General features: G+C 40.7%; 1 protein-coding gene across 1 annotated transcript in view; it reads left to right on the top strand.

Annotated features, from left to right (window-relative positions):
* Positions 1-24,778, top strand: part of MALRD1 (MAM and LDL receptor class A domain containing 1) — a 238,211-nt gene that overhangs the window by 64,141 nt on the left and 149,292 nt on the right. The window contains exons 20-25 of the mRNA XM_081881827.1: positions 3,383-3,470; positions 3,994-4,170; positions 5,524-5,698; positions 17,932-18,088; positions 19,864-19,974; positions 20,989-21,202. Coding sequence (XP_081737953.1) covers positions 3,383-3,470; positions 3,994-4,170; positions 5,524-5,698; positions 17,932-18,088; positions 19,864-19,974; positions 20,989-21,202 — 922 coding nt within the window. The remainder of the gene's footprint in view (positions 1-3,382; positions 3,471-3,993; positions 4,171-5,523; positions 5,699-17,931; positions 18,089-19,863; positions 19,975-20,988; positions 21,203-24,778) is intronic.

Genomic DNA, 24,778 nt, shown 5'->3' with positions numbered 1-24,778 from the left:
AAGATGGCAACTGTGTCAGATGATGGCAGGTCCAGAATGTACAGTAAGTAGTTCTAATTTTAAAAATAAAAGGTAAAGGTAAAGGTACCCCTGCCCGTATGGGCCAGTCGTGTCCGACTCTAGGGTTGCGCGCTCATCTCGCTCAAGAGGTCGGGAGCCGGCGCCGTCCGAAGACACTTCTGGGTCACGTGGCCAGCGTGACGAAGCTGCAACTGGCGAGCCAGCACCAGCGCAGCACACGGAAACGCCGTTTACCTTCCCGCTATAAAGCGGTACCTATTTATCTACTTGCACTTAAGGGTGCTTTCGAACTGCTAGGTGGGCAGGAGCTGGGACCGAACGACGGAAGCTCACCCCGTCGCGTGGGGATTTGAACCGCCAACCTTTTGATCAGCAAGTCCTAGGCACTGAGGTTTTACCCACAGCGCCACCCGCGTCCCATAATTTTAAAAATAACATCCAGACAAAACAGTTACTATTGGTTGGTGGTACTGATGGGTCTGGAAGAAGTCTTCAACCTGTTCTAAAAGAGTTTTTTTTTGTTTGGGGGTAGGTACTCTTGATTTTGCCTCAGTTACAAATGTGCAGGTGACAGTGGTAGTCAAGTGTCTTTTGCCACCTCTATTTGCTTTGCCAAGTGTACCCTTTCCTGAATGAAGACCTAGCTCCAACAGTTCATGCTACTGTATCCTCCTCTATTTAATAAGTGACACAGATCTGTGTACACAGTGCTGAACTTAAAACACAGCTAGGACAGACACAGGATAGATATGGATTGTGTACACATCATGTGTACTCTGCCTCCAAGACCAGACTGAAAGGATGTGTTATACTTTATAATCAATATCCCATTATCCAAAGCAAGGCTATTATTTATCCGTAACATATTAAATAAAGGAAAACCCCAAATTGAATATTCAGACTAATTTTGGAAATAATGTGGCATTGTACACAAATAATTTTGACTATATGTTTATTGTAATGCAGTCTTGGTATTTTTCTTCCTTTGACAGTCTCTTAGGATGAATTCCTTTCACGTTATTATTCTCCCACATCCACACTTCTATTGGCAAATTTACTTTATCTGCACTGAATTGTAGCTAACTGGAGTTTGTCTGCCTATCAAAGGGAAGCTCCTGGCATGTAAAAACAGACACTCATCTTTTTTGTATCTTGCAAGAATCCTTCCTATTTGTTATTCATTGCTAGTTTTCCGAAAGTGAAAATATTTACAAGAACTAATTAGCTGTAGGAGAAAGGATGTAGCAATACATAATGTCTAAACATACATTCCCACATTTGACCTGAATCTGTTTACCACATCCCCATCCTTCATTCCCTCACCTAAATGCCAATGATACAGAACTGAAAAGAACATCATCTTATGTAAATGTCTGATGAGGAACATTTGTTTTTGAAAATATCAGTTGCATTACGATTTAAGTTGCACTTTTCCAGCTTATTTTTTTCTTGTCACTCTTTAGTTTTGAAAAATATGGATGTATTGTCTAAATTATCACCTGTAGCTTATGGCGCATGGAAATCTAATATTGAAACTAAGATGTATCTTTCTGTTTATCCATACTGTGGGATTCATGTGTCTGCTTTTTATGATTGACGAGAGCATTATTGTAGGGCATGTGCATGCAAGGGTTTTATAGGTGTTCAATCATTTCCCCAAACCACATGACATCTGAATGTGCAGTTTTGATCTACTGCCTGTACTGCATAGCTGATGTTGGAAATTATGCTATCTACATGGATGGTACTACCCAGACTGGGAAACGCTAATCTGTCCTTTTCCAAAACAGGAAATTTATAAAATTTAAAGAGATGGGGGATCCAGTCCTGATTTTAATGTCATCTCATCCAGTTAGGCCTTGATAATGAAACTTGTTAGGGTGTGTAGGAAGGAAGAAACTGGTAGCTCCCCTTCCTGTTCTTATGTAAAGCAAGAAAGGAGCACACAGGCACATATGTTGGGAATGTGTCCTCATGTTCCTTATTTGACCGTGTTCTCACTATTCTACCCTGGTTAGTTCTCTCCAGGTTGAAGGGCCCTTGGCAGAAATCCTTCATTTTACTGTTTCCAATAATAGATTTTGGAATCAGAGCAGATAATCAGGCTCTCCGTCTTTTGTGCTGATAAAGAATGCCCTAACAGTGTCCAAGACTAAGACTAAGACAGAATATGAGCTCTCCAATCTAAAATACTGTGGACAATATCTAAAAGATCTCACAAGAAAAAAGTGTCCCTCTGTCTTTGTTTGTATTCCTTCCCAGTGCCTGACATCTCATATGGCATGCCACTTTCAAAGCTTCTGCAGACTTCAGGGGCAGCTTAATTGGGGAGCTACCTGGGTGTCTCTCTGTCAAGGCAAGTCCTTTAAACTCTGGACATAATGAAATATAACTGGGGGTATTTAACTAAATAAAAGCACTGGCAGAAGGATTACTGCCAGTGCAACGGGGCTTTATGTCTTCTTCCCCCACATGCCCCACACTGTCCTCAAATATTCTCCATAGGGGTAGGGGAAACCCCAGAACAGATTTATGGGGTGCATGGGGTAAGGAGATGGGGAGAATGTTACATTGCACAAGTAGAAATCTTGTGCTGACCAAACCAGCAACTTAGTGTTATGTTGAGTCCAACACATTGTATTTGAACTGGAGTTTAAATTTAGGTTGCACCACTTTATTTAGCATAAGATAAAAACCATAATAGCATGGATATTGATTATACTCAGATATCTCTTCAGCATGATGTGAAGTTCTTGTGATTCGTTCCTGCCCAGGTAGTTGAGTCATATACATGTGCTTCCAGGATAAGGCCTCACATATGGCTGGGGTGCCATCTAAAGGGAACCTCCATATAGAAAGTCTGTTCTCTAATACCATTTCTTGAAATGCTATTTCTTTACTGTTCGTCGAATAATATAATAGCATCTTCATTTTGGTTCATTTTAATGGTATTCCCCTAATATTATGCTTCAGACACATGATGACTGAAATCATTAACGATGATTAATTATGTAATGATTACTACTGAATGTGCTAACAATGATGAGGCTCTAACTATAGAATCTTGCCATAATTCTATATTACAGTGATATTTTAATGGGCTTACACATGGCTGTGTAGCCAACCACACTAATGCTTTAAGTGTTCCTTGTGATTAAAAGGAACACCAGGGAGAGTTAATCATGATTAGTTTCTCTCATAAACACAGTTTATCCTCAAGAAAGGCTATAAGCGCTTCATAAAAAGTCAAAATCGTACTCTTTTGAGGGGAGGGTATAAATGGATATTAAACATGTAATTAGAAGTGGAAATCCTCTCAGTGGCGGTGACAGATGGCTTTTTAATTATTGCTTTTTCTTAGCTCTTGGTGGAAGGTACTGTGGGGGATGGCTTCACTGGAGACATTGGAATTGATGACCTATCTTTTATGAACTGCACACTTTACAATGGTAAGGAGGAATCTAGACTTAAAACTTTTAGTGTGGCCAAATTGTGACTTATAGTTTGCATGCAAATGAAGTTCCCAATCCCAGAAATGCAGAATGCAGGAAAATGAATAGCCATTTTGGAAGAAATCATAGAATCGTTGAGTTAGAGAGAGCTTTATAGACCACCTAGTCCAACCTCCTATCAAGGCAAGAATTCCAGAGCTCTATATGAGGGAGAGCCCACTGCCCTTCCAGGTAATTGGTTCCACTGTTGAATGGCTCTTAGAGTCAAGGAGTATCACTTACTGTTCAACAAAAAACAACAACACCTATCCTCCTATAACTTAAGTGCATTAGATCTTGCAAAGAGCAAACACCTATACCTGCCCAGCTATTTGAATGTCACCCGCTCAGTCTTCTTTTCTCCAGGTTAAACCTCTTCTCATTGGGCTTGCTTTCCATGCTAAGGGCCATTCCTCATATATGAAAAAATAGGGTATTTGCGAAACTCATAAGAGATAACTGTAACCATTTGCTTCTTAAGGGAATTTGCCAGTTGATTCAACAACTCCATCAGGGACATCCATTCCTGTGACACTTCCTATGAACAACTGTACAGAAAAAGAATTCATCTGCAGAGCCACTGGCCAATGCATCAATATCACCCAGAAGTGTGATTTCCGTCCTGATTGTTCTGACAGATCTGATGAGTCATCTTGTGGTGAGCATAAGAACTATTAATGGATACTGCTGCATTAAGTTGACCTGATTCTTTCATGGTGCTATTCCATGTTCATATTAGATTGCTATTCTATGTGCATATCTCAATTTTTTTTTGTATCTTCCCCATTCTCAAAGTAATTCAGTTTAGGTTTTTCACTCAAAGAAACTGTTGTGTGCTCTTTCGTTTGATGCTGGGATTTGAAATGGCAGTAATTTAGAAGAAATGCCTCCAGCATGCATTGTTCTGCCCATTCCTCATTTTTAAAGTTACATATAATTGTTTGGTTTACTAAACTGACCAATGACTGCAAAGCACCTTTGCACTCATCTGCATGCAAAAGGCTATGGAAATTTGAAGCAGTGAGTTGAAAATATGTGCCATTAAGTTATCTAGCTTGGTTTCTTATGCAAAATAAGCCTACAAGCGTACTGTATAATCATTGTTGATTTCATAGTACTTGATAGAGCCAATTTAATAGCTCATAACCAAAAAGCTCAACCTAAAAAATTTGCTCTGCATAACACATGGTAGGTCTTAATGGTTCCATAACAGTTAATGAATTTAATATATATATTCTGTTTCATTCTTGTTAAATAAATATTCTGGAGACAGTGGCTTTCAAAACTTGACAGGGATGCCACAGACTTCAAAATAGCTTTGTGGTTTTATTGAATAAATGAATTCTTTATTTATAAAAGGCAAAAGCCTTCACATCAGTTGTCATACCTAGGAACATAACAGGCTGTCATGTCACCAGTACAATTGACAGCCTAAATTTAGGAACAATTATTATAAGAACAAAACCCCTTCACTTATGACTACTGTTCAGAAGGAGAACAATATTTTGTTTAATACTACAAAAGCTAACTTTTTGAAATGAGGGGAGGGGTTGCTTTTAAGCAGAGCTATAAAAGAAACAGTCAGGAAAATAGTATGTTAAATCTGCTCTCTTGTAAGAGACACAAATACAAAATCATGCTTTAACAATTCTGCTGATCATATTTAGAGCAGTAGCCAGCCAGAACCATTTTGTTGGTTGGTTGGTTGGTTGGTTGGTTGGTTTTGGAAATTTTAATGTCCCACCCTTCAGTTTAGAACACAACTTTCAGTACAGTATATCATAAAAAGGCTAAAAACCATCACGGGGGAAGAACATTTTGGGCAGGCTCTTATTGCTTGAAATAACAAAGTTTCCATTGCTCTGACACAGAGTACCAGTGAGAGTGTTCACACAGCAACTACTAGTGCCTTGTAAAGAAACTAGCCAAACTGTCCATGGAAATGAAATGACACTTCATGTCTATATTGTTCAATATAATTCCAATGTTCTTTTCTTTCTTGTTTCAATAGCCTCAGATGCTTGTGACTTTGACAGTGGACACTTCTGTGAATGGTATCAGCCTGCTGCTCAAGTGGCAAAAACAGCTTCAACCCATACTGTTAATATATTCCAGTGGGGCCTTGGAAAAGGAGCCGAAATCCACCCAGGTGGAGAGGGCCATAGACCGTTGACTGATCATACTACGTGAGTGCAATGGTCAAACTACTCAGAGTTATATGTATTTCTTTCAAGCTGTGTGGATTTAGCCAGCTGTGATAGATTTTAACAGTGAGTGTGCTGCTGCTGCTGCTGCTGCTGCTGCTTTGGTCTGCTTAACAAAGTTCTGAACAATTGGAAACAGAAAACACAATTTACTTAACAGAGTTTTTCCAGGGTTTCAGGCATGAGATTCTCCAGACATATCCAGAATGCCGGAGATTGAACCTGGACCTTCTGCATACAAAGTATGTCTTCTACCACTTAGTTACAGCTCTTCCGCTACCTTTACACTGTATTTCTTAGACTTCTAGTGTCTCTGTGTGTTTGTGTTTAGATTATATAAATTATATCTAGAGCCTCCAAAGTCTGGTACATATGTGCATTGTAACAATGGAACATTGTATTTTGAGTCAGACTGTTGGTGCACATTGAATAGCAGTGGCTCTCCAGAGTTCAGACCGAAGGCTTCTCCAGCCCTACCTAGATATGCCAGGGATTGAATTTGGGACCATTTGCATGCAGAGCAAATGCTCTACTATGGATCTGTAGCCCTAGTCAAGGTTTTGGGATTGAGCTGAAGGATTGTCCGCACTGTGCCCTGTCCTCTGCTCTCAGGCACAAATTCCTCCCAATCCAATTTGTGAGTTCCCCACCTGTTCTACCTGAGTTTGTGATTTTACCTGGCAGTCATAATCCAAGAACACTCACTTTGAGGCCCTGGCTTCAATATCAGTTATATGTACAGTGGCATCTTGGGTTAAGAACTTAATTCGTTCTGGAGGTCTATTCTTAACCTGAAACTGTTCCTAACCTGAAGCACCACTTTAGCTAATGGGGCCTCTCGCCGCCGCCACACAATTTCTGTTCTCATCCTGAAGCAAATTTCTTAACCCGAGGTACAATTTCTGGCTTAGCAGAGTCTGTAACCCGAGGTACCACTGTATTGCTTAACTCAGGTTTACTGTGGTGGTGGTGGTGGGATTCATGTGCAAGAAGGGATGCATGCTTAGGTTTTACAACTAAGGAAGGTTTGAGAACAGGCAATGGGAGGAATTCAGCATCATGCTTTTCCAATTATTTCATCAGTGCAAGCTTGGCCAATGGAACAATCTCCATTTACCTCCCCCAGCATGGTGTTCTAGTGGTGCTCCAAAAACTCCTGAGCTAATAATGGAGGGTGTAAGGAGCCATGTGGGGGGGGGGGCAGGGCCCCATTTCACCAGCAGGATGGTGCACTTGATTCCATTACCACACCTACTGACTTGAATCTGACACAATTTGAGGATAAACACTTTGAGCCCAGACTTCGTACAGCACCTACGGCAGGCAATGTCTCACACACCCTCCCAGGTCTTCACATAACAAACAGTGGAATTGCCTTGGACTCAAGGGGGGGGGAGTGGCAATTGATTTCTGGTGGGTTCATTATGCAGACCATCATTTCCTCATAAAAAGATTATTTGGATTTGTGCATGATTTGCTGAACAATAAAAAGATTTAATGTGTGTGTTTTGTTGCATGCTAGCTGTGTTTGCTTGTATATAAATATGAGGTCCTGCAATTGTCTGTAAGCCAAACTGTGGCTCATTGGATCATTTAGGATATATTTGTGTGGATGGCCTATTCACATAAGGCTGTATCAAGTGCATAACTGCTAGTGGAAATGATTCTAAGAATTCTTATATGGCTTATCTTGGAACAGGCATCCTATGGTGCTGTTTCCCTAGTGACTCCCACTGTTTTCTCAGATAGACTCTGTTAAGTTATTGGCTGAATGTCATTGGGGTAATAGCTGCTCTCTGTTGGGTCTGGATCTGATTTGACATGACAGTCAAAAGCAGCAAGCAGTCATATAATCTTATACCCTGACCAAGTGGGAAAAACTGGAACTGTTAAAGCATTTGCCAAGTGAAACCTCAATTTCATATTGTGCCAAACCACAGAAGAGTTGCAAAACTGTAAATAAATCATGCCAACTGTGATTAGATGCTGTGCTGGAATGTCTGCTTCCATCTTTATTACTTGAGAGTGAGATTTTATCCCATTGTTTCCTTTTCCTTTCAAGCTCAGAGGATTTATGATGGAATGTTAATGAGATGTGCTCTGTTTTGGATGAGCCACAGAAGAATTGTGAATTAATTTCAGCTCTTTGTCAGAAGCAGCCAAACTTAAAGCACAACAAAATAACAACAACAAAAAAGAACAGTAGATAATTTTTTTAGCTAGTATTCAGCAATTGTTGTGTTAAATATAGAATTCATCTCTGGTTCCCTTTGGTTTGTGAATTATTAACCATGCTGTTTTTAATCAGGTAGTGGGAAACCTGAGAGCTTTTTGAATTATCAAAGGAAGAGAAGTGAGTTAAAATAAGTAAAATCAAAGGCATTGTGAAAGAAACAGGAATCACATTGATTACCATCCAGTCTTGGCTTATTTATGTGCCTATAATATGTTTAGTTTGGCTACCATCAGGCTTGTCCCAGTATCCTTTGTTGGTAAAAAGTACACTTCTATTAGGTTATTTATTTATATTTACTCACATTTCTAGGTCACTGTAGTCACAAAAGATCTTAGGGGTAGCAAGAAGAACTTAAAAATTTATACCAATACACACCACCAACAACAACAACAACCAGTTTAAATTCGTCTAAAACAAATAACATCTATTCAGATGTGACCCACACTCAAAAAGTAGAAACAGTCTCACAGCTGGAGCTTTGTCCTGGGTTGTTGTTTTTTTGGTATGTGTAACTGCAAAATAGTTTCCACTACCTAGGTTTGCTATATTTCAAAGTGAAAAACTCAAAAAAGACAAGAAGAGAATATATGGCAGCCCTACCACTACCAAAGAGATACGTTGCCTTGATACTTAACAGTGGCTTGCCCTTTGGGGAATGGAAGTTCAATGCAAAGCACATCTCTGGTTATGTGTGTATGTCTTCCACAACACTCCATATCACTTTTTGGCCATTAACTGCAAAACACTAAGGATTTCTCAGAATGAACTAAATTCCTCTTTGCTCACCTACTGAAAAGTCTGGGTACCTTTTACCTATAGTGCATATAGTGTATGATTGCATTCATAGATTAACCTGAGTAATTTTCTTCTGACAAGAAATTCATTTTGCAGTTAATTATGTTACTGTGGATTAAATGGTAATTATCTGATTCTCTAAGGGCTCTGATTTCTGTGGAGTTGATTCTGCACTAAGCCAGAAACAAGGGGTTTCTTATGGTGAGGGATATTGGAAAGTTTGCCTTCCTATTTTCATAGTCTTCCGTTTGGACTAGTGGAGACTGACACAGTAGTTGATGTGACTTTCAAGCAATGAGGGCACTGAATCAACACCCCTCTCTCAGTTGAGACAGGGAACTGAAAGAGAAGAACCATTAACCTGCACTAACTCTGTGGATGAAGCTACATGTGGGAGGGGGGTTTACTGAGGGTGAGTGAAACCCTCTTCAGGCAGCAACACAAAGAGGAGGCAAATAGTTCCCAGCACATCTTTTCTGCATGCTTTTCAAAAAGCCTCTCCCCCCACCCTGCCCTTTTTCAAAAAGTCCTTCCATAAGCAGCCAAAGCAAAGGAGATGGAATGGTCTCAGAACTTCCCCAACCCCAACATCCTCCAAAAACCCAACGGGGTAGTAGCATCTTTCCTTTTGATTTGATTTGTTATATTTCTATGCTGCCTTTCATTCAAATCAGTCCCAAAGCAGCTTACAAACAATACATAACAAGAACATTATAGAACACAATAAAACATCACAAGTACAGCATAAATCATATGAAATAATTAACAAGTCACCAGTGGAAGAATTACAATCTAAAAAACATTGTAAACAAAGCAACAACTAAAAAAATAAGCTAAACACCGCAATTAAGACAAAAAGCATATTATGTGATTAACAGCATTTATAATCCATAAAACAATATTAACAAAATAGCAACCAAAAAATAAACTAATTGCTGTTAAGATCATACACACCCGCTCCACACACCCATAACTCATAATATCTCACTCTATTCAGCTCACTAAAGTACATATACACATAATGCCTGTGGCAGCAATGCCGTTCTGGAAGTTCTTTGGGCAGGAAGTAGGGTTGCACAGGTGAAACCAATCACCCTCTGATGGCAAACAGAGTCTCTCTTCCCTCACAGTTCTTCCTCTGGAAACAACTCTCTTATGAAGGCTCCTAGGGCTGGACAGGTGAGATAAGCCATTACTGTACCTGCTGGCCAACCCAGAGTCTTTCCCCCCCTCATCTATCTCATCCAGTCTCTCCTATGCTCTCCCATTTTTGTCCCACATCAGCTGCCCAGGCAATGTCTTTGCTTCAGAAAGAAGGGGAGGAGTTAACGTCATAGCCAGTTGGAACTGAACTTCAGCAAGTACTCTGTGTTGCAGAGCCAGAGGCATCAATACCTGTCCCTCTGTTTGTGTCAGTGGACTCTCCTTGCTTAGAAGGTTGCCTGCACAACTCTATTTCTAGAAGGGCTAGAGACTTCATTAAAAAAAAAGCTCAGAGTTTAGGGCCCCTTGTGGCATAAATCCAGTTCTGACTTCACTCATTGGCTAAAAACACTGAAAGGTAGGAGCAGCCAGGCTGGTTCATTTAACACAAATTGCTTAGCTAGATATCTGCACATTATGCTTCATAACTTTCTTTCTAGAAAGTTTAGAGACTTGGTGTGTGTTTTTATACAAAAAAAGTAAGAAGTCAAAGTCTGGCACCACTGTTCAACGATGATCCTATTGGATCATCCTCTAATGATTTTAATTGAGGAGCAGGAGAAATAAGTGAAAACAACACAACAAACTAGAAATACTGGAATTAGGCAGTTAATTGCAGTCATATCTCAAACAGATTCTCTCAGTTATTTGGTCCCCTCAACCACAGGGGCCCTAATTTTACACATTCTGTGCATACCTATAAATCTGCTACTGGTGCTTACCTCGCTGAATGCCTTTTGGGGAGGGACAGGGTTGGAAGAAGGCTCATGTCTTTTGCCAGTCTCATGCCAAATAAACAATAACTTGCAGGCTTTTTGACGACGTCTTCATGATGGAAGTTCCCAAAGAAATAAGGCTGATTTGTGGGACACAACAATAAGGGTCTAGAAAAAGAAAATCTGTATAAACTCTTTAAATCATAGACTGAAAATTATGAATCCAGGCATACTTAAAATTTAAGAGCAACATTATATACCATTGAGAGTGCATTTGTGTTTGCAATTTAGCTTTTCAGTATGGGTGAGTGGGTGGAATGAAAGGATAAATATTTTTCACTGCAATGTGTTTATGTTGGCTCCTTTGGGGTGGAATGTGCTGACAGTATATATTTTTAGATAGATGTCTCATTGAGATAGTGTGAAATTAACGGAAGTGCATTCAAATGACACTTTAAGAAACAGAGATCATAAACAGTGCTGGAGAGTATTCTTTATAATGTAGTACTTGAATCTGTGTGGTGAAAATGGCTCTTATGTAGTGTTCTTTACCCCCCACACAATCATTTTTCAATAGTTAGTAATGTCTCTCCTCATGTGTGTGTATGCATCTCTGTGCTATATAATGGTATGTATACTTCAAGCTCCATTAAATATAGTCACATCAGACTATATTCTATTCAACATGTAATGGAACGTATGACATAAATTTACATTGCCTACTTAGCATTCTTTCAATCAGTGTTATCTTCTGCAAAAAAAAAAAAAGCCTGTTGTTGCATAATGCACAAAAGTGGTGAACGTGAATGGCTCCATTTCTGCTTCCCTACTCATTTCTGTCTTTCAGTCAAGTCATGTACTTAAAGCTCAACTCTTCAACAGCAGCTGCATTGTGGGAAAGAGCATTCAAATCTCTTCCCAACCATGAAGTTCAATAGTGCCTTTGGGCAGGTCTCACTGGCCAAGGATGCATGTCACAGTAAGCCAGGGGTCAGCAAACTTTTTCAACAGGGGGCCGGTCCACTGTCCCTAAGACCTTGTGGGGGGCTGGACTATATTTTGAAAAAATAATAATGAATGAATTCCTATGCCCCACAAATCACCCAGAGATGCGTTTTAAATAAAAGCACACATTCTACTCATGTAAAAACACCAGGCAGGCCCCACAAATAACCCAGAGATGCATTTTAAACAAAAGGATACATTCTACTCATGTAAAAACACACTGATTCCCAGACTGTTTGTGGGCCCGATTTAGAAGGTGATTGGGCCGGATCCGGCCCCCGGGCCTTAGTTTGCCTACCCATGCAGTAAATTATAACATATGGATTATCATCACCAGGAATGAGTAGTGTGCTGGATAGGGATGGATGAATCAGTCAAATCTGGATTTTCTGTTTCTCGAATCATAAATTCAGGTCACCTCATTTCCACATCCGTTTACAAAACTTCTGTGCACAGCACTGAATTGCTCCCACTGCGCCTCTCACTTTTCCAAGCTGGGAGTGACAAAGTGCAAGTCTTGGCTTAACATGGTGTGCACACCCACACTTATGGTTTCTTCCTAACAAACCACAATAATTCTGGCAAGATCAAACCTTTGCTTAGCATAAAGGTTTGTTTGGAAAACAATGCGCTGGCTTGCATGCCATGGTTAACCAGCTTGACGAAGAGAGAAGGAAAATGATGCAGGCGTATGCACTAGACTAGCACATTGCTCTTTATCGATATTCTATTGCTGATGGTTTAGCATGATGTGCAATTGCAGCCACTCCTTGAGTGCAGGGTTATGGCTAGTTTGTTTGGTTTACAATTCTTAGAAACAAAATCACTTTTCTATAGAAGGCTCCTCAAAATGGCTTGCAGCAGGGCGGCGGGGGGGGGGGAGGGGACAAAACAGGGACAATCTTAAAACATTCCCGAAAGCATAAGATTGCAAAGAACAGCAAAAATAATATGGTAACACCAAAAATTCACAGATGAGGATAGAAACCTGAACAGCTTGTTAGAATGCTCATGGGTCTATGGTCAAGCATTGTACACCCTCAGCAGCACGGCAGGAAATCACTGTGCCAGCGACCACACTTCTTACAGCACTGGGACATGGTGTAGGATGTCCAATATTATGCTTGTTGTTTATTTATTTAATAGACTTGTTAGTTGATTGCCACCCAAAGGTTTCCAAGCAACTTACGACGCATTTAAAACAAAGACATAAATGCAGTATAAATACACGCGTGCATTTATAAATATACGGTATGTGGATATCAGTTCTTGGGTTGGTTCAAATAAGACAAGGTGATTGTTTAAATATCCCATTCCCAGGCTATATAGAGAGCTAGAAGGTATCCCACACTGTAGTAAATAGCATGAAGCAGCTATTGCATTGTACCCAGAGGCTTCTGAATCAGAACACAAGGTTGCCCAAAAAACACTGTACGTAAGATGCAGGGAAAATAAATCCAGCACATACCAAACCAAGTCTGTGCTCTCAAATTAGCTGAAGGTAAAAACAAGTAAAAGAACAATGCATTCTTTCTTCTTCAACCAGGCCTTGGGCTGATTAACATCCCATACCCTTTTAAATGTGTTGTGGGAATGGGAGATTCTTGGTTTGTTTTTGTTCTTATTTTTGTTATGTAGTTTGTGTTTTTTTATATTGTATTTTTATGTTGCGCACCGCCCTGAGATCTATGGATGAAGGGCGATATACAATTTTAATAAATAAAATTACTCTTCTGCTATTAGAATAGGTTCACTGGCTGGCTAGTGACCACTGTGGAAAACAGGATGCTAGAAACTCTGAACCTGGGAGATTAAAAAATGGGAAACTTGGGAGGAGAAGCAGAAGAATGGAATGGGAAAACAGCATGTCTGACTTTAAAAGTAGCATGGCACAATGGAATTTTGTTGCATGCCCCAGTGGCTATATTTAATCATCAAAAAAACAAGACAAGGTTTCAGCTTAGACACCCATGCTAGCCCTGGCCTTCACATAGGACCAGATACAAGTTGACATTTGGATAACAACCCAGATACTTTTGTAATTGCACAGGACCCTTTTCTTCTTTTGTAGTTGACTTTGGAGAAGATCAGTCTACATCCTACTCCCCAAGAAGGGCAGTGCCAAAGAATGCTCTAACTACCGCACAATTGCACTCATTTCGCACGCTAGCAAGGTTATGCTTAAAATTCTACAAGGCAGGCTTAAGCAGTATGTGGACCAAGAACTCCCAGAAGTGCAAGCTGGATTTCGAAGGGGCAGAGGAACTAGAGACCAAATTGCAAACATGTGCTGGATTATGGAGAAAGCTAGAGAGTTCCAGAAAGACATCTACTTCTGCTTCATTGACTATGCAAAAGCCTTTGACTGTGTCGACCACAGCAAACTATGGCAAGTTCTTAAAGAAATGGGAGTGCCTGATCACCTCATCTGTCTCCTGAGAAATCTCTATGTGGGACAAGAAGCTACAGTTAGAACTGGATATGGAACAACTGATTGGTTCAAAATTGGGAAAGGAGTACGGCAAGGCTGTATATTGTCTCCCTGCTTATTTAACTTATATGCAGAATTCATCATGCGAAAGACTGGGCTGGATGAATCCCAAGCCGGAATTAAGATCGCTGGAAGAAATATCAACAACCTCAGATATGCAGATGATACAACCTTGATGGCAGAAAGTGAAGAGGAATTAAAGAACCTTTTAATGAGGGTGAAAGAGGAGAGCGCAAAATATGGTCTGAAGCTCAACATCAAAAAAACGAAGATCATGGCCACTGGACCCATCACCTTCTGGCAAACAGAAGGGGAAGAAATGGAGGCAGTGAGAGATTTTACTTTCTTGGGCTCCATGATCACTGCAGATGGTGACAGCAGTCACGAAATTAAAAGACGCCTGCTCCTTGGGAGAAAGGCGATGGCAAACCTAGACAGCATCTTAAAAAGCAGAGACATCACCTTGCCAACAAAGGTCCGTATAGTTAAAGCCATGGCTTTCCCAGTAGTGATGTATGGAAGTGAGAGCTGGACCATAAACAAGGCTGATCGCCGAAGAATTGATGCTTTTGAATTATGGTGCTGGAGGAGACTCTTGAGAGTCCCATGGACTGCAAGAAGATGAAACGCATCCATTCTTAAGGAAATCAGCCCTGACTGGTCACTGGTAGGACAGATCATGAAGCTGAGGCTCCAATACTTTGGCCACCTCATGAGAAGAGAAGACTCCCTGGAAAAGACCCTGATGTTGGGAAAGATTGAGGGCACAAGGAGAAGGGGACGACAGAGGACGAGGTGGTTGGACAGTGTTCTCGGAGCCACAAACATGAGTCTGACCAAACTGCGGGAGGCAGTGGAAGGCAGGAGTGCCTGGCGTGCTCTGGTCCAGGGGGTCACGAAGAGTCGGACACAACTAAACGACTAAACAACAACAGCTTGCACATGTGAAATCACTCCTCCTTGCCCTTGCCAATGATGTTCTTAAAGGTGTACAACTGCATTTCAACAACATTCATGTGCTATCTGGAGAGAGAATTCCATTTTTTCTCCAAGCTCAGAAATGATGTGGCTATGGTGCACAATGAAATCTGCTTTCCTAATAATTTTGAGAGAAGCCACGTGGTGACTGTGCTCAGCAAATGAGAAGGGAAAGCGTGTTTATTGTGCAATAAACTGGTAATGTGGAAAATCCCCCAGGCACTTCAATGAAACCATTGCTGCAAAGTATGCTTCAGAGTTGGGTTTTATATGTATAGCCTGTAACAGAATAACTTGCCTTTTAAAAACAATTCATACTTGACAGATTATATTGGTTTTTCTGAATATTTGAACTGTAATAGGAATCTACATCTGCATTTACTTACTTCTCAACTGCTGCACACGGAAGTACTGAACAGAATTGGTAAACTGTGCTGAGAGCTGAACTTTCATAGAAATTATAACCTTCCGAAATGGCTTCTACCTTTTTTAAAACTGTTTTTTAATAGTCTGGTTGAAAAATACTGAATTGCATGAGAAAGCAAATGTACTTATAATATAGACTTTGAAAACTTTAGATGTTCAGAATGTTGAGCTCCCTTCTTTGCCCAAGTAAGGAAAGAATTATGGGGATAAACAGTGAATCAAGTGGTTGCAACAAAGCAAGGTCAAAATTGTACAGTTTATAGCATTCTTTCATAGGATCATTGAAGCGCATTAAAAAACTCTATGAGAGAACTCAGGAGACAGGGTAAAGAAATCTCACAGTATTGTATCTCTGCGTCTTCTCTCGTAAACATTACTGTCATGAGAAAAGAGAGAATGTGCTTAACGCCCACTTAGCAATTCAGGAGGAATTTTCCCAAGGGCAAAACAGCAGCAAGCATCATTTAAAAATAAAATAAAGACAACAACAGAAGACACAGATGGGTAAAATGTATCTTTTTTTTCTCTACTGGTGAGCATGCAAACCTAAATTTTGTACCCTCATAACCTGCAAATATATTTGAAGTTAAACATTATTGATTGGTACTTGGAAATATTTACATACAGATCTATTTATTTATTTAACACACATATATGCCATTCTTCAGTTAAATGAATTTCTTAGGGTAGCAATAATAGCAGGTTAACACTGACAATAGGTAAATAGCCTTGTATTAACACAGCAACAAAGTAACAGTGCAGCACATAAAAACACAATATAAACAGGGGGGAAACCAGTAAGATATTAGCAGATTAAAATCAGGGGTTATACTAGAAGTCTTGTCAAATGAAACTGTTTCTGCCTGGCATCATTCCCCCTCAGCCCCATAAATCAAATTCGGCACTAAACCAAATGGGAAGGGCATTCCAAATTGGAAGCTATAATTGAGAAGGTCATTTCTCTGGTTACCACGTGTTTAGGAAGACGGAACTGAGAGAAAAGTCTATGATGACCATAGCATTTGGACAGGACCGTGTGCAATACATTCATACACATGCATGTATTATGCACATAGCCACATAAACTAGAGAAATATGCTCACTGGATTGGATAAAAAGATTCTTGGTGTACTGATAAGCAGACCAATGGAAATAATTGTTGGGGATCTCTTTACCACTAAGGCTGACTTAAGAGTTGCCTTCATTTCATTTTAGATTATTACTTTGTGAAATTTCACCCAAAATTGGTACCCACGTTATAAGTGGCAAAAAAAATGAGGGGGATATTTAATTATTTTTCAGAAGGAATTTTTTGAGCTGTGTTGAGTGTGGGTTTGTGCATGCTTACCATTGGTAATTGAGCAGCAGATTCTTTAAAAGCATTTCCCACTCTTCCAGTGTAACACCAGAGCCCCTTATGGTGGTTGTCAGGGAACTGCTTTCGGAGCTCAGGGTGGTGGAGAGGCTCTCGGATGCTGGGAAACCCTCGGATGCTGAGGAGGGAACCAGTAGGGAAAGGGGGAGGGCTTCCGCTGAAGAAGGAGGGGAGGAGGAGACAGTGTCGGAGGTAAGGCTCAGAGACGCTTCCAGCGAGACCAGCGGTGAGAGCTCAGGACCTCCCCTTAGAACGCCCACTCTGCGCAGAAAGCTGTCACGCAGGGAAGCAAGGAGGAGACTTTCTGTCAAAGAACTCTTATGTTGGAAGAAGTTCAGGAAACGCCCACTGACGGATTCTGCCAGTGATTAAGACAGCCACAAACTGAGGGCTGTCCAGCTAGGGAGAGTTTTAACTAACGGCTCAACTTGGAGCGTTTTGGGAGCTTACGCACAAGCAACCCCTTATCCCATTAGAGTGGTCAATAGCTACCTGCTAGAATTACTATCCTAGAATTCCCCCGGAACAATGTTACATCAAGATGTAACATCAAGGGGCTTTTTTTGGGGGGGGGGGTATGGTGATCCCTGTCCAACTGCTAATAGTAAATATTATCACCACCACCACCACCACCATCACCCTCCAGATGTTTTGGGACTACAGTTCCCACCACCCCTGACCACTGGTCCCGTTAGCTAGGGATGATGGGAGTTGTAGTCCCAAAACACCTGGAGGGCCAAGTTTGGCCGTGCCTGCCTATACATTTGGACCACTGTGTTTGTTTATTTTAATCGTTGGATCCCACTCTTCCTGCCTAAGGAGATTAGAGTGGCATACACTAAAAACAGTAAAGTTATATAAATAAGCAACAACAGCACAGAACCATACTTCAGGCAAAATTTATAGGACTCAAAAGCCTGATTAAAAATAACCGTCTTATGGAGTGAAAAATATGGAATTCATTTGATTTGTGAATTTCTCTCTTTACAGGGCGACTAAGGAAGGCTGGTATCTCTATGCAGACAGTTCCAATGGAGAATTTGGACATACTGCTGACATTACCACTCCAGTAATTTCTCAGACTGGACCGAAGTGCAAGCTGGTGTTTTGGAATTACATGAATGGGGCAACAGTGGGTTCACTGAAGGTAATAAAAAGACAGTTTATAGACTAAAAAAAGAAAGAAGAATATTCACAACCTGCATGATGATTATGATGATTACATTTATATCCCACCTTCCCTTCAGGGAGCTCAAGATAGTATACATAGCTCTGAGATTACATCCACAAGCTCCTTTAGTACCCTCAGGTGCAGCTCCTCAGGTGTTTCCTTACCCCCTTTCTTCCTATCTTGGGCTTCAGCTCCCTTCTTATATCATTTATTCTGTTATCACCCCCTGAACTGTCTCTATGGCAGCTAGTCATTGTTTAAGAACTGAGTTTGCTCCCCCCCCTTTGCTTCCCTGTCCCTTTCCCCTGTTGTGTCATTGATGGTGGGGGGGGGGAGGGAGGATTGTAAGCCTGCAAGAGGGACTGTTTCAATTGATCATACATAAGCTGCTCTGGAAGCCTTTTTTGGCTGAAGAGTGGGGTACAAATGTTCTAATTAAATAAAAGAAATAATGTTGATATGTGAGACTTCTCTGTCAATGAAAACTGTTCCATTTAAAGGGAATGGCTATTTCAGTTTGCCATGTTATGTGCAACTGGGAGATGATTTTTCTTCTATTAAAATGAAAAGCCTCTCTAGATAGTCCTGGAGCTAAAACTGCAGATCATTATACCTGGTGATAAATCCTGGAGAGGAAAAGCGTTTTGGGGAGCTGATGATGTACAGTTCTGTCATTGCTGTCTAGAATCACAATTTGACATACATCACCATACTTCCATCTCCTGATGTTGTCAGTTTGACTCAGTTAAGACACTTTAGCTTCAGTGAAGCATGTTTAGGGCAGTTGACTCCTGGGAGCAACCCGTCACAATTCAATGAATATTTACTGAGGCAGGAAGCGAGGAGGACACCTCATGCACCTTCGGAAGTTCAAACTAAACAAGAGCTCTGGAACTTGATTGCAAAAGTTTTTTTATGCAAACAACTGGATGTTTAATGTACTGCGAAACTAAAATGAGTTTTGAAACTGAATACAATCATGGGGTAATAGCAATTTTAACTGTTCTTGGTATTAGGATTGCTTTTCTTATTTCTTCGGCATACCAAACGCAAGTGTCACTACTTGCTATTCAAACCAGTTGAAGTGGAAATGATCAAGCCTTGTTTACACAATCAAAATTTAAAAGTTGTTATTCTGGGGCTCTTATCCTCTCCCTTATGTGTTAATCTCCAGCCCTTTTCAGGCATTATTCCCTCCTTGCCCTTCCTTGCCCCGCTAATAACATTGTGCAAGGGCAAGCATGGGGATGTTCTCCAGTGCCCCATGTCATGCCCCCACAGGAGGAGTGCTCAGTTGCAGAAAAGGACCCATCGCCAAATTTCTTGCTGTTGTGAATACTGGATACACATGTGAAAGACCAGTTCTGACCAGGAGTTCAGTGATTGGGTCAGAAACATTGGCTTTAATCATGTGGTTCTGGTATTATTGAGACACATTCTGCAGATCTTACTAGAAGGAAGCCATTCCCTGCTAGCGCTACATGTGACAGCAGGTTAATGCTTTGAATGTGTAAATAAATCAAAGGCTGGTGTGAGTTAAGAGGCTGCTATCCCAGATTCTGTTAAAGAAAAAAAAGCCATTCACCATAAACATACTGCATGTTCAGAGATTTGTAGGATAGTTATTATAACTATTTCTTTTCATGTAAAAATGAAACATGGAGCTAAACTGAAGCTGTTAAATACTGTTTGTCTTACGATTTGCAAAACACAAGTTGCTCATTTCACTGTAGATGTTGTTCGATTTTTAGGTGCTCAGAAAAGAGGGAAACATGTCTTTTGAACTTTGGTCACAGAGTGGCCCCCAGGGTCCTCAGTGGAACAGAGCTGAAGTGCATTTAGGTGTTCAATCTTATTTTCAGGTATGTGCAATTTTGTTTGCCTTCTTCCCTTACTATTTCAAGCTATTTAATGTTTCTGTTGTTCTGCGCTCGTAATGTCAGCCTTAAGACATCATTGCATTTTGAAGCAATCAAAATCAAAATGATGCCTCTGCTGTAGAATGAAGTTCATTCATTAATGGCACATAGAAGCAGAAATTGGAGGCAGGATGTTTCTTAGAGAATCTGTTACTTGAACTGACTGCTTTATTGTTGCTTTATGGCCGAGATAAGGAACCAGTGACCCTCCAGATGTTGTCGGATACAATCAACCCCAGGCAGCATGACCAGTGGCCATGGACGATGGACATTGTAGTTCTACAATATATTCAGGGTCACATATTCCCAATCCCTGCTTTATGATGTCAAAACCTTACCACAGTTGGCAGAATCACAGTCTTTGGAAAATAGAATAATTTAGCAACAGATTTTCAAGACTCTTTAAATTTTTTTAGCCCCAGTTGTATTTCTGTTTGTCTCTATATATTTGCTTGTTTTGTATTACAAAGTAATGGTGATTCTGCATCGTACCAATCTTCCCTGTTCCCTTTTCTGGCAGTAAAATATGAACAATGTTAACTTTGGAATTGTTCACTCCCTACCAGCTATCTCCTTTGTGTTTCTCATGTAGCATTCTTACCAGTAGTGGCACTTGTAATATATGGAGCTGCCCTCCTGCTCCAGCATTGCTGCTGCTTACCTGGATAGTTTGGAGTGGTCAAGTCGGGGCCATGTGGGTGCCCTGGCAGGACCAATGGCTTGGCAGCAGCAATCCCACTACTGTACCTGTCCAGCCCTGAACTCTCCACCACTCTTCCCCTCCATATCTCCATACTGGTAAGCATTAGTAATACTGGTGTCGGGAGAGAAGCTTCACCCCACTGATGCTACCGATGCTCACCACTATCATATGGATCAGAACATTGTCTATTTACTAGAGGTGCATGCTTGTATCAGAATGTGGCTATTTATATTTCTACTTTCTCCACTTCACAGGTTATCTTCAGGGCGAAAAGGGGCATCAGTTATGTGGGAGATGTGGCAGTGGATGATATTTCATTTCAGGAGTGTTCCCCCTTACTGATCCCAGACAGACACTGTACTTCTGATGAATTTACCTGTGCCAACAAATACTGCCTCCCAAAGGATAACCTTTGCGATTTTGTGAATGACTGTGCAGATAACTCAGATGAGAATCAAAGCATTTGCAGTGAGTACGGCTGTTCCTTGCTTTAATGAGCAGAAGTTATCAAGTCTCTAGTGAATTATTTATATAGTAGCACTGCTGCCAGTTCATTAGTGGTTCCGAAATGTAAATGAAAAGCAAAATTAATGATTTTGATATGCTTGTTATACTGGAGTCTGCCTCACATACACCCACATGTTCATACAAACAGATGTCCCCACCGAAGAGTTTGCCAACCTCCTGGGTGCCAAAATCCCAAGGACTCCTGCGTCACCCAAGTAAATGTTTTGGCAGGAGGCAGCTGCCTAAACCTTGGGATTTAGGCACCCAGGAGGTTGGCACCTCTTAGCTGTTTGTATGAACATGTGGGTGCATGTGATTCCAGTCAATATTAGTGATAGTGTCCAAGGCACCTGGAAGTTGTATTAACCAAATTAAATAATGTGCTTCAGGCAATGGTGTGATTGTTATCTTAATTAATGTAAAATAAGAAAAAATGACTTGTTATTTAGTGTACTGGTATGATGCTGCTCAGCTTGCGAGAAGACACAGGGGGGCACCGGGCTATTACAATAGCATTTTGGTTTTACTACAGTTGCAAAATAAAATGTGGAACCAGCCCTACACATACTTTTCTAGAGAAATGGGTTCCAGTGCAATGAAAACATATCTGATTCTCATTTGTTACACGGACACTGAGAGGGGTGAGTTTTGGCAGCATCAAACAGGGTCCTCAGAGAACTATGTGGAACTTAGATGTTGTTGCCCCAGCACTGCTGCTGTTACTCTGTCATCTAGTGCTGTTATGTTGCTTCAGCATCAGCAAATGCTTCCCTGTTGCTTTTCTGGGTGGAGAAAGAGTGGGTGTATGTTAACAGTGTCATGTGCAACTGAGGGTGTGTGGATGTCTCTGCCTGTGTACCCAGGTCTTCCTACCACAATCTCCAACATATGCCCTTTGACTTTCTTGCTGCTACTAACCTTGTGGTCCACAGAGACAGACAAATTCCAAACTTGCTGTCGTATTTTTGCCAGTAACTTTCTTTCAGCGAGTTGATGTCGTGTTGATGCTGCTGCAATCTAAGTCTTGAACCATATTTTAAAATACAAAAAAGTGAAAATGAGGTTATATATTCATAGAAATTTATTCTGAGCAGAAGCAAGCTAATAAACTATTTATTGCATCTTAAACTTGACCATAAGCTGCTTCCAGCTAGTTAAAACGGAAATTAAATTGTACATTGCTACATGTTCACTCCAGTGGCCAAGATTTAAATGAGCAAAGGGCTTTGATTCATGTATTTTTAAAACAACTTTTAAAAGATAAAGTTTTTTTTAAAAAAAAGCTAATACCCCTAGGACATTCATCCGCTTTCAGTGTTAAAGCATATGAAAGGATGATTAAGCAACAGTGGTCACAGATGACAGGGCAAATCTCACAAAAATAATGTGTTCTCTCCAGACCAAAAGGGGATACAGAAGATGCACACTGTCCACCGAGCCCCATTCTGTTCCCAGTAACCACAGGACACCTTTGCCCGGCGGCCCATAGATTGCAGCAAAATACTGGGCATGGCTTTGCCCAGTATCTTCTCTGTGTGATGGGCTCATGGGAAAAAGCTTCCCAATGAGCCCTTGTTGAAGAGGGGAGGGGAAAGCCTATATAAGGCTGCTTCCCCTGGATATCACAGCCATTTTGTTTGAGAGTTTTCCGCATGCCCACCCTCGCATTCACTGACAGGAAAGGATTTTTTTTCTCTCTCAACCTGATTGGCACTTGGGTGGGGTTTTATTGCCTTTTCCTCAGGGAAATTATGGCTTTCCTTTGTTAGGCAGAAGAACATTGTATGAGGGTGGAAATGGCATTGGTCAGGATCAACATAGTATAGAGGGGACTCCAGGGGCCTGAGGGGAGGACTGACCACAACAAACCAAAGCATGGGTTCAGTACCTGCCTGGTTGGAATCTGCACCCTGGTCCCCCAGTGAGACCTTGCTTGTTTGGCTTGTACCACAGCAAGGTTCAACACTGGCTGACTCCCGTCATATAGGTTTGGGGCGATCCAAATCCAGTGGATCCATTCCATCAACATAGGGCTTGTGGAATGATGAACTGATCCGGGGACCCAGTGCCATGACAACACTTGCCCTGCCTGCTGCTGTTAATTTGGCCTGATTTTATCCCATCACTGTTGTACAGTCTGGTCATTTTGCTACTCTCATGGGTCACATAATGTGCCTGCCTGGGCAATTACATACCTACCCAGCAAATTGCAATTTGGTGCTCTCAAATTTGCAAGAAAACAAAGCAAAATGATGCCAAAACATTTTAAAAGATTTGGGGATGAATCCTATAAATATTTCCCAATATAACAAGAAAGGTTTCATGTTGAACACTGCATCTTATGCATCCAAATATCTTATTTCATTTTAACAAGGAATGCTAATTTGAAAATTTTAAGTACAGGCAACAAAAAAGGGAAAACTCCATTTTGCAACATGGCAAAATCACATGTTGCAGTCCTTAGTTACATCATGGGTGAGCTTGAGTAAAGCCTATGCTTAAATAAAATTGTGTTATTCTGGAATTGCAGAGGCAAAAGAAGGGAAATTTTGACCTCTGCCACTGGCTAGGACACTAAGGTGTACCGGGTGGTTTTACCACCTGTCTTTCAGAAGGAGACCAACTTGGTCCCATCTTAAGACTTTGCAATAGATTTTTGTTTTTTTTAAAGGGGATTTGTCCCATTCTAGTGACTATTTTTCCTCACCTAACATTAGATCTAATCTCCCCCTACATGCCCCATTAATTTATCTTGATAATAATAAGAATGTCTAAGAAAAAAAATTGACACAGTGAAACAATTCCTCAGCAGATAAAAATGTAATTAAGTTTAGAATATAATCTATTGTTGAAGTCAGGTCTTTTTTGACATAAGATAATTAGGTAGCTATGCTTACTTCATTTCCAAAAGGAATATCATTGTTCAAAGTGTGCCAAATGATGATGCCGTCTTAGCTGTGATAATCTACTATCACAAAGCACTGCTTGGGATGGACCTGCTTACACGGTGATCTCACCCTCCAGAGAAGTGCATGACAAAGAAAATGCATTTCTTGAATATATTTTTTAAATAAATTAAAATGAGAATGTAGTCTGTACTGTCTCTTGACAACAAATCACGCTTGAGATTTATGAAACCATGTGTTGACAATGCTGAAAGTGGACCAGCTGTGATGAACGTCTAATGTTTGAATTGAGTTTTGTTTAGTTTTTTGTTTGAAGTTCAGTATCAGTCTCTTAAAGCTGACATAATCATTGCATTTGGGAGCTGCAGTGGCTATGTGGTGGTTCACTCTTTGATGTTTGCATCAAGCCCTGATTCTTTAAATCAGCAGGGCCCAGGAGGACCAGCAGTAAGAAGTCTTTTTGATGGAAGTGTTGGCATAATACTTGGGATTTGTTTTGGAAACTTTACTTGTTTTGGAGCTTGGGCCCAAGATAGAGGAAGGGCAGTCTCAGTGAGATGTATTTATTATGGTTGCAAATTCAAACATGCACCAGGTTTTATTATTACCTATTGCATTTTATTCCACTCTT

The sequence above is a fragment of the Podarcis erhardii genome, assembly GCF_964252035.2.
Source record: "Podarcis erhardii genome assembly, chromosome: 12".
NCBI lineage: Eukaryota > Metazoa > Chordata > Lepidosauria > Squamata > Lacertidae > Podarcis > Podarcis erhardii.
The sequence above is the reverse complement of the archived record's forward strand: the minus strand, read 5'-3'. Positions and strand labels throughout refer to the sequence as shown.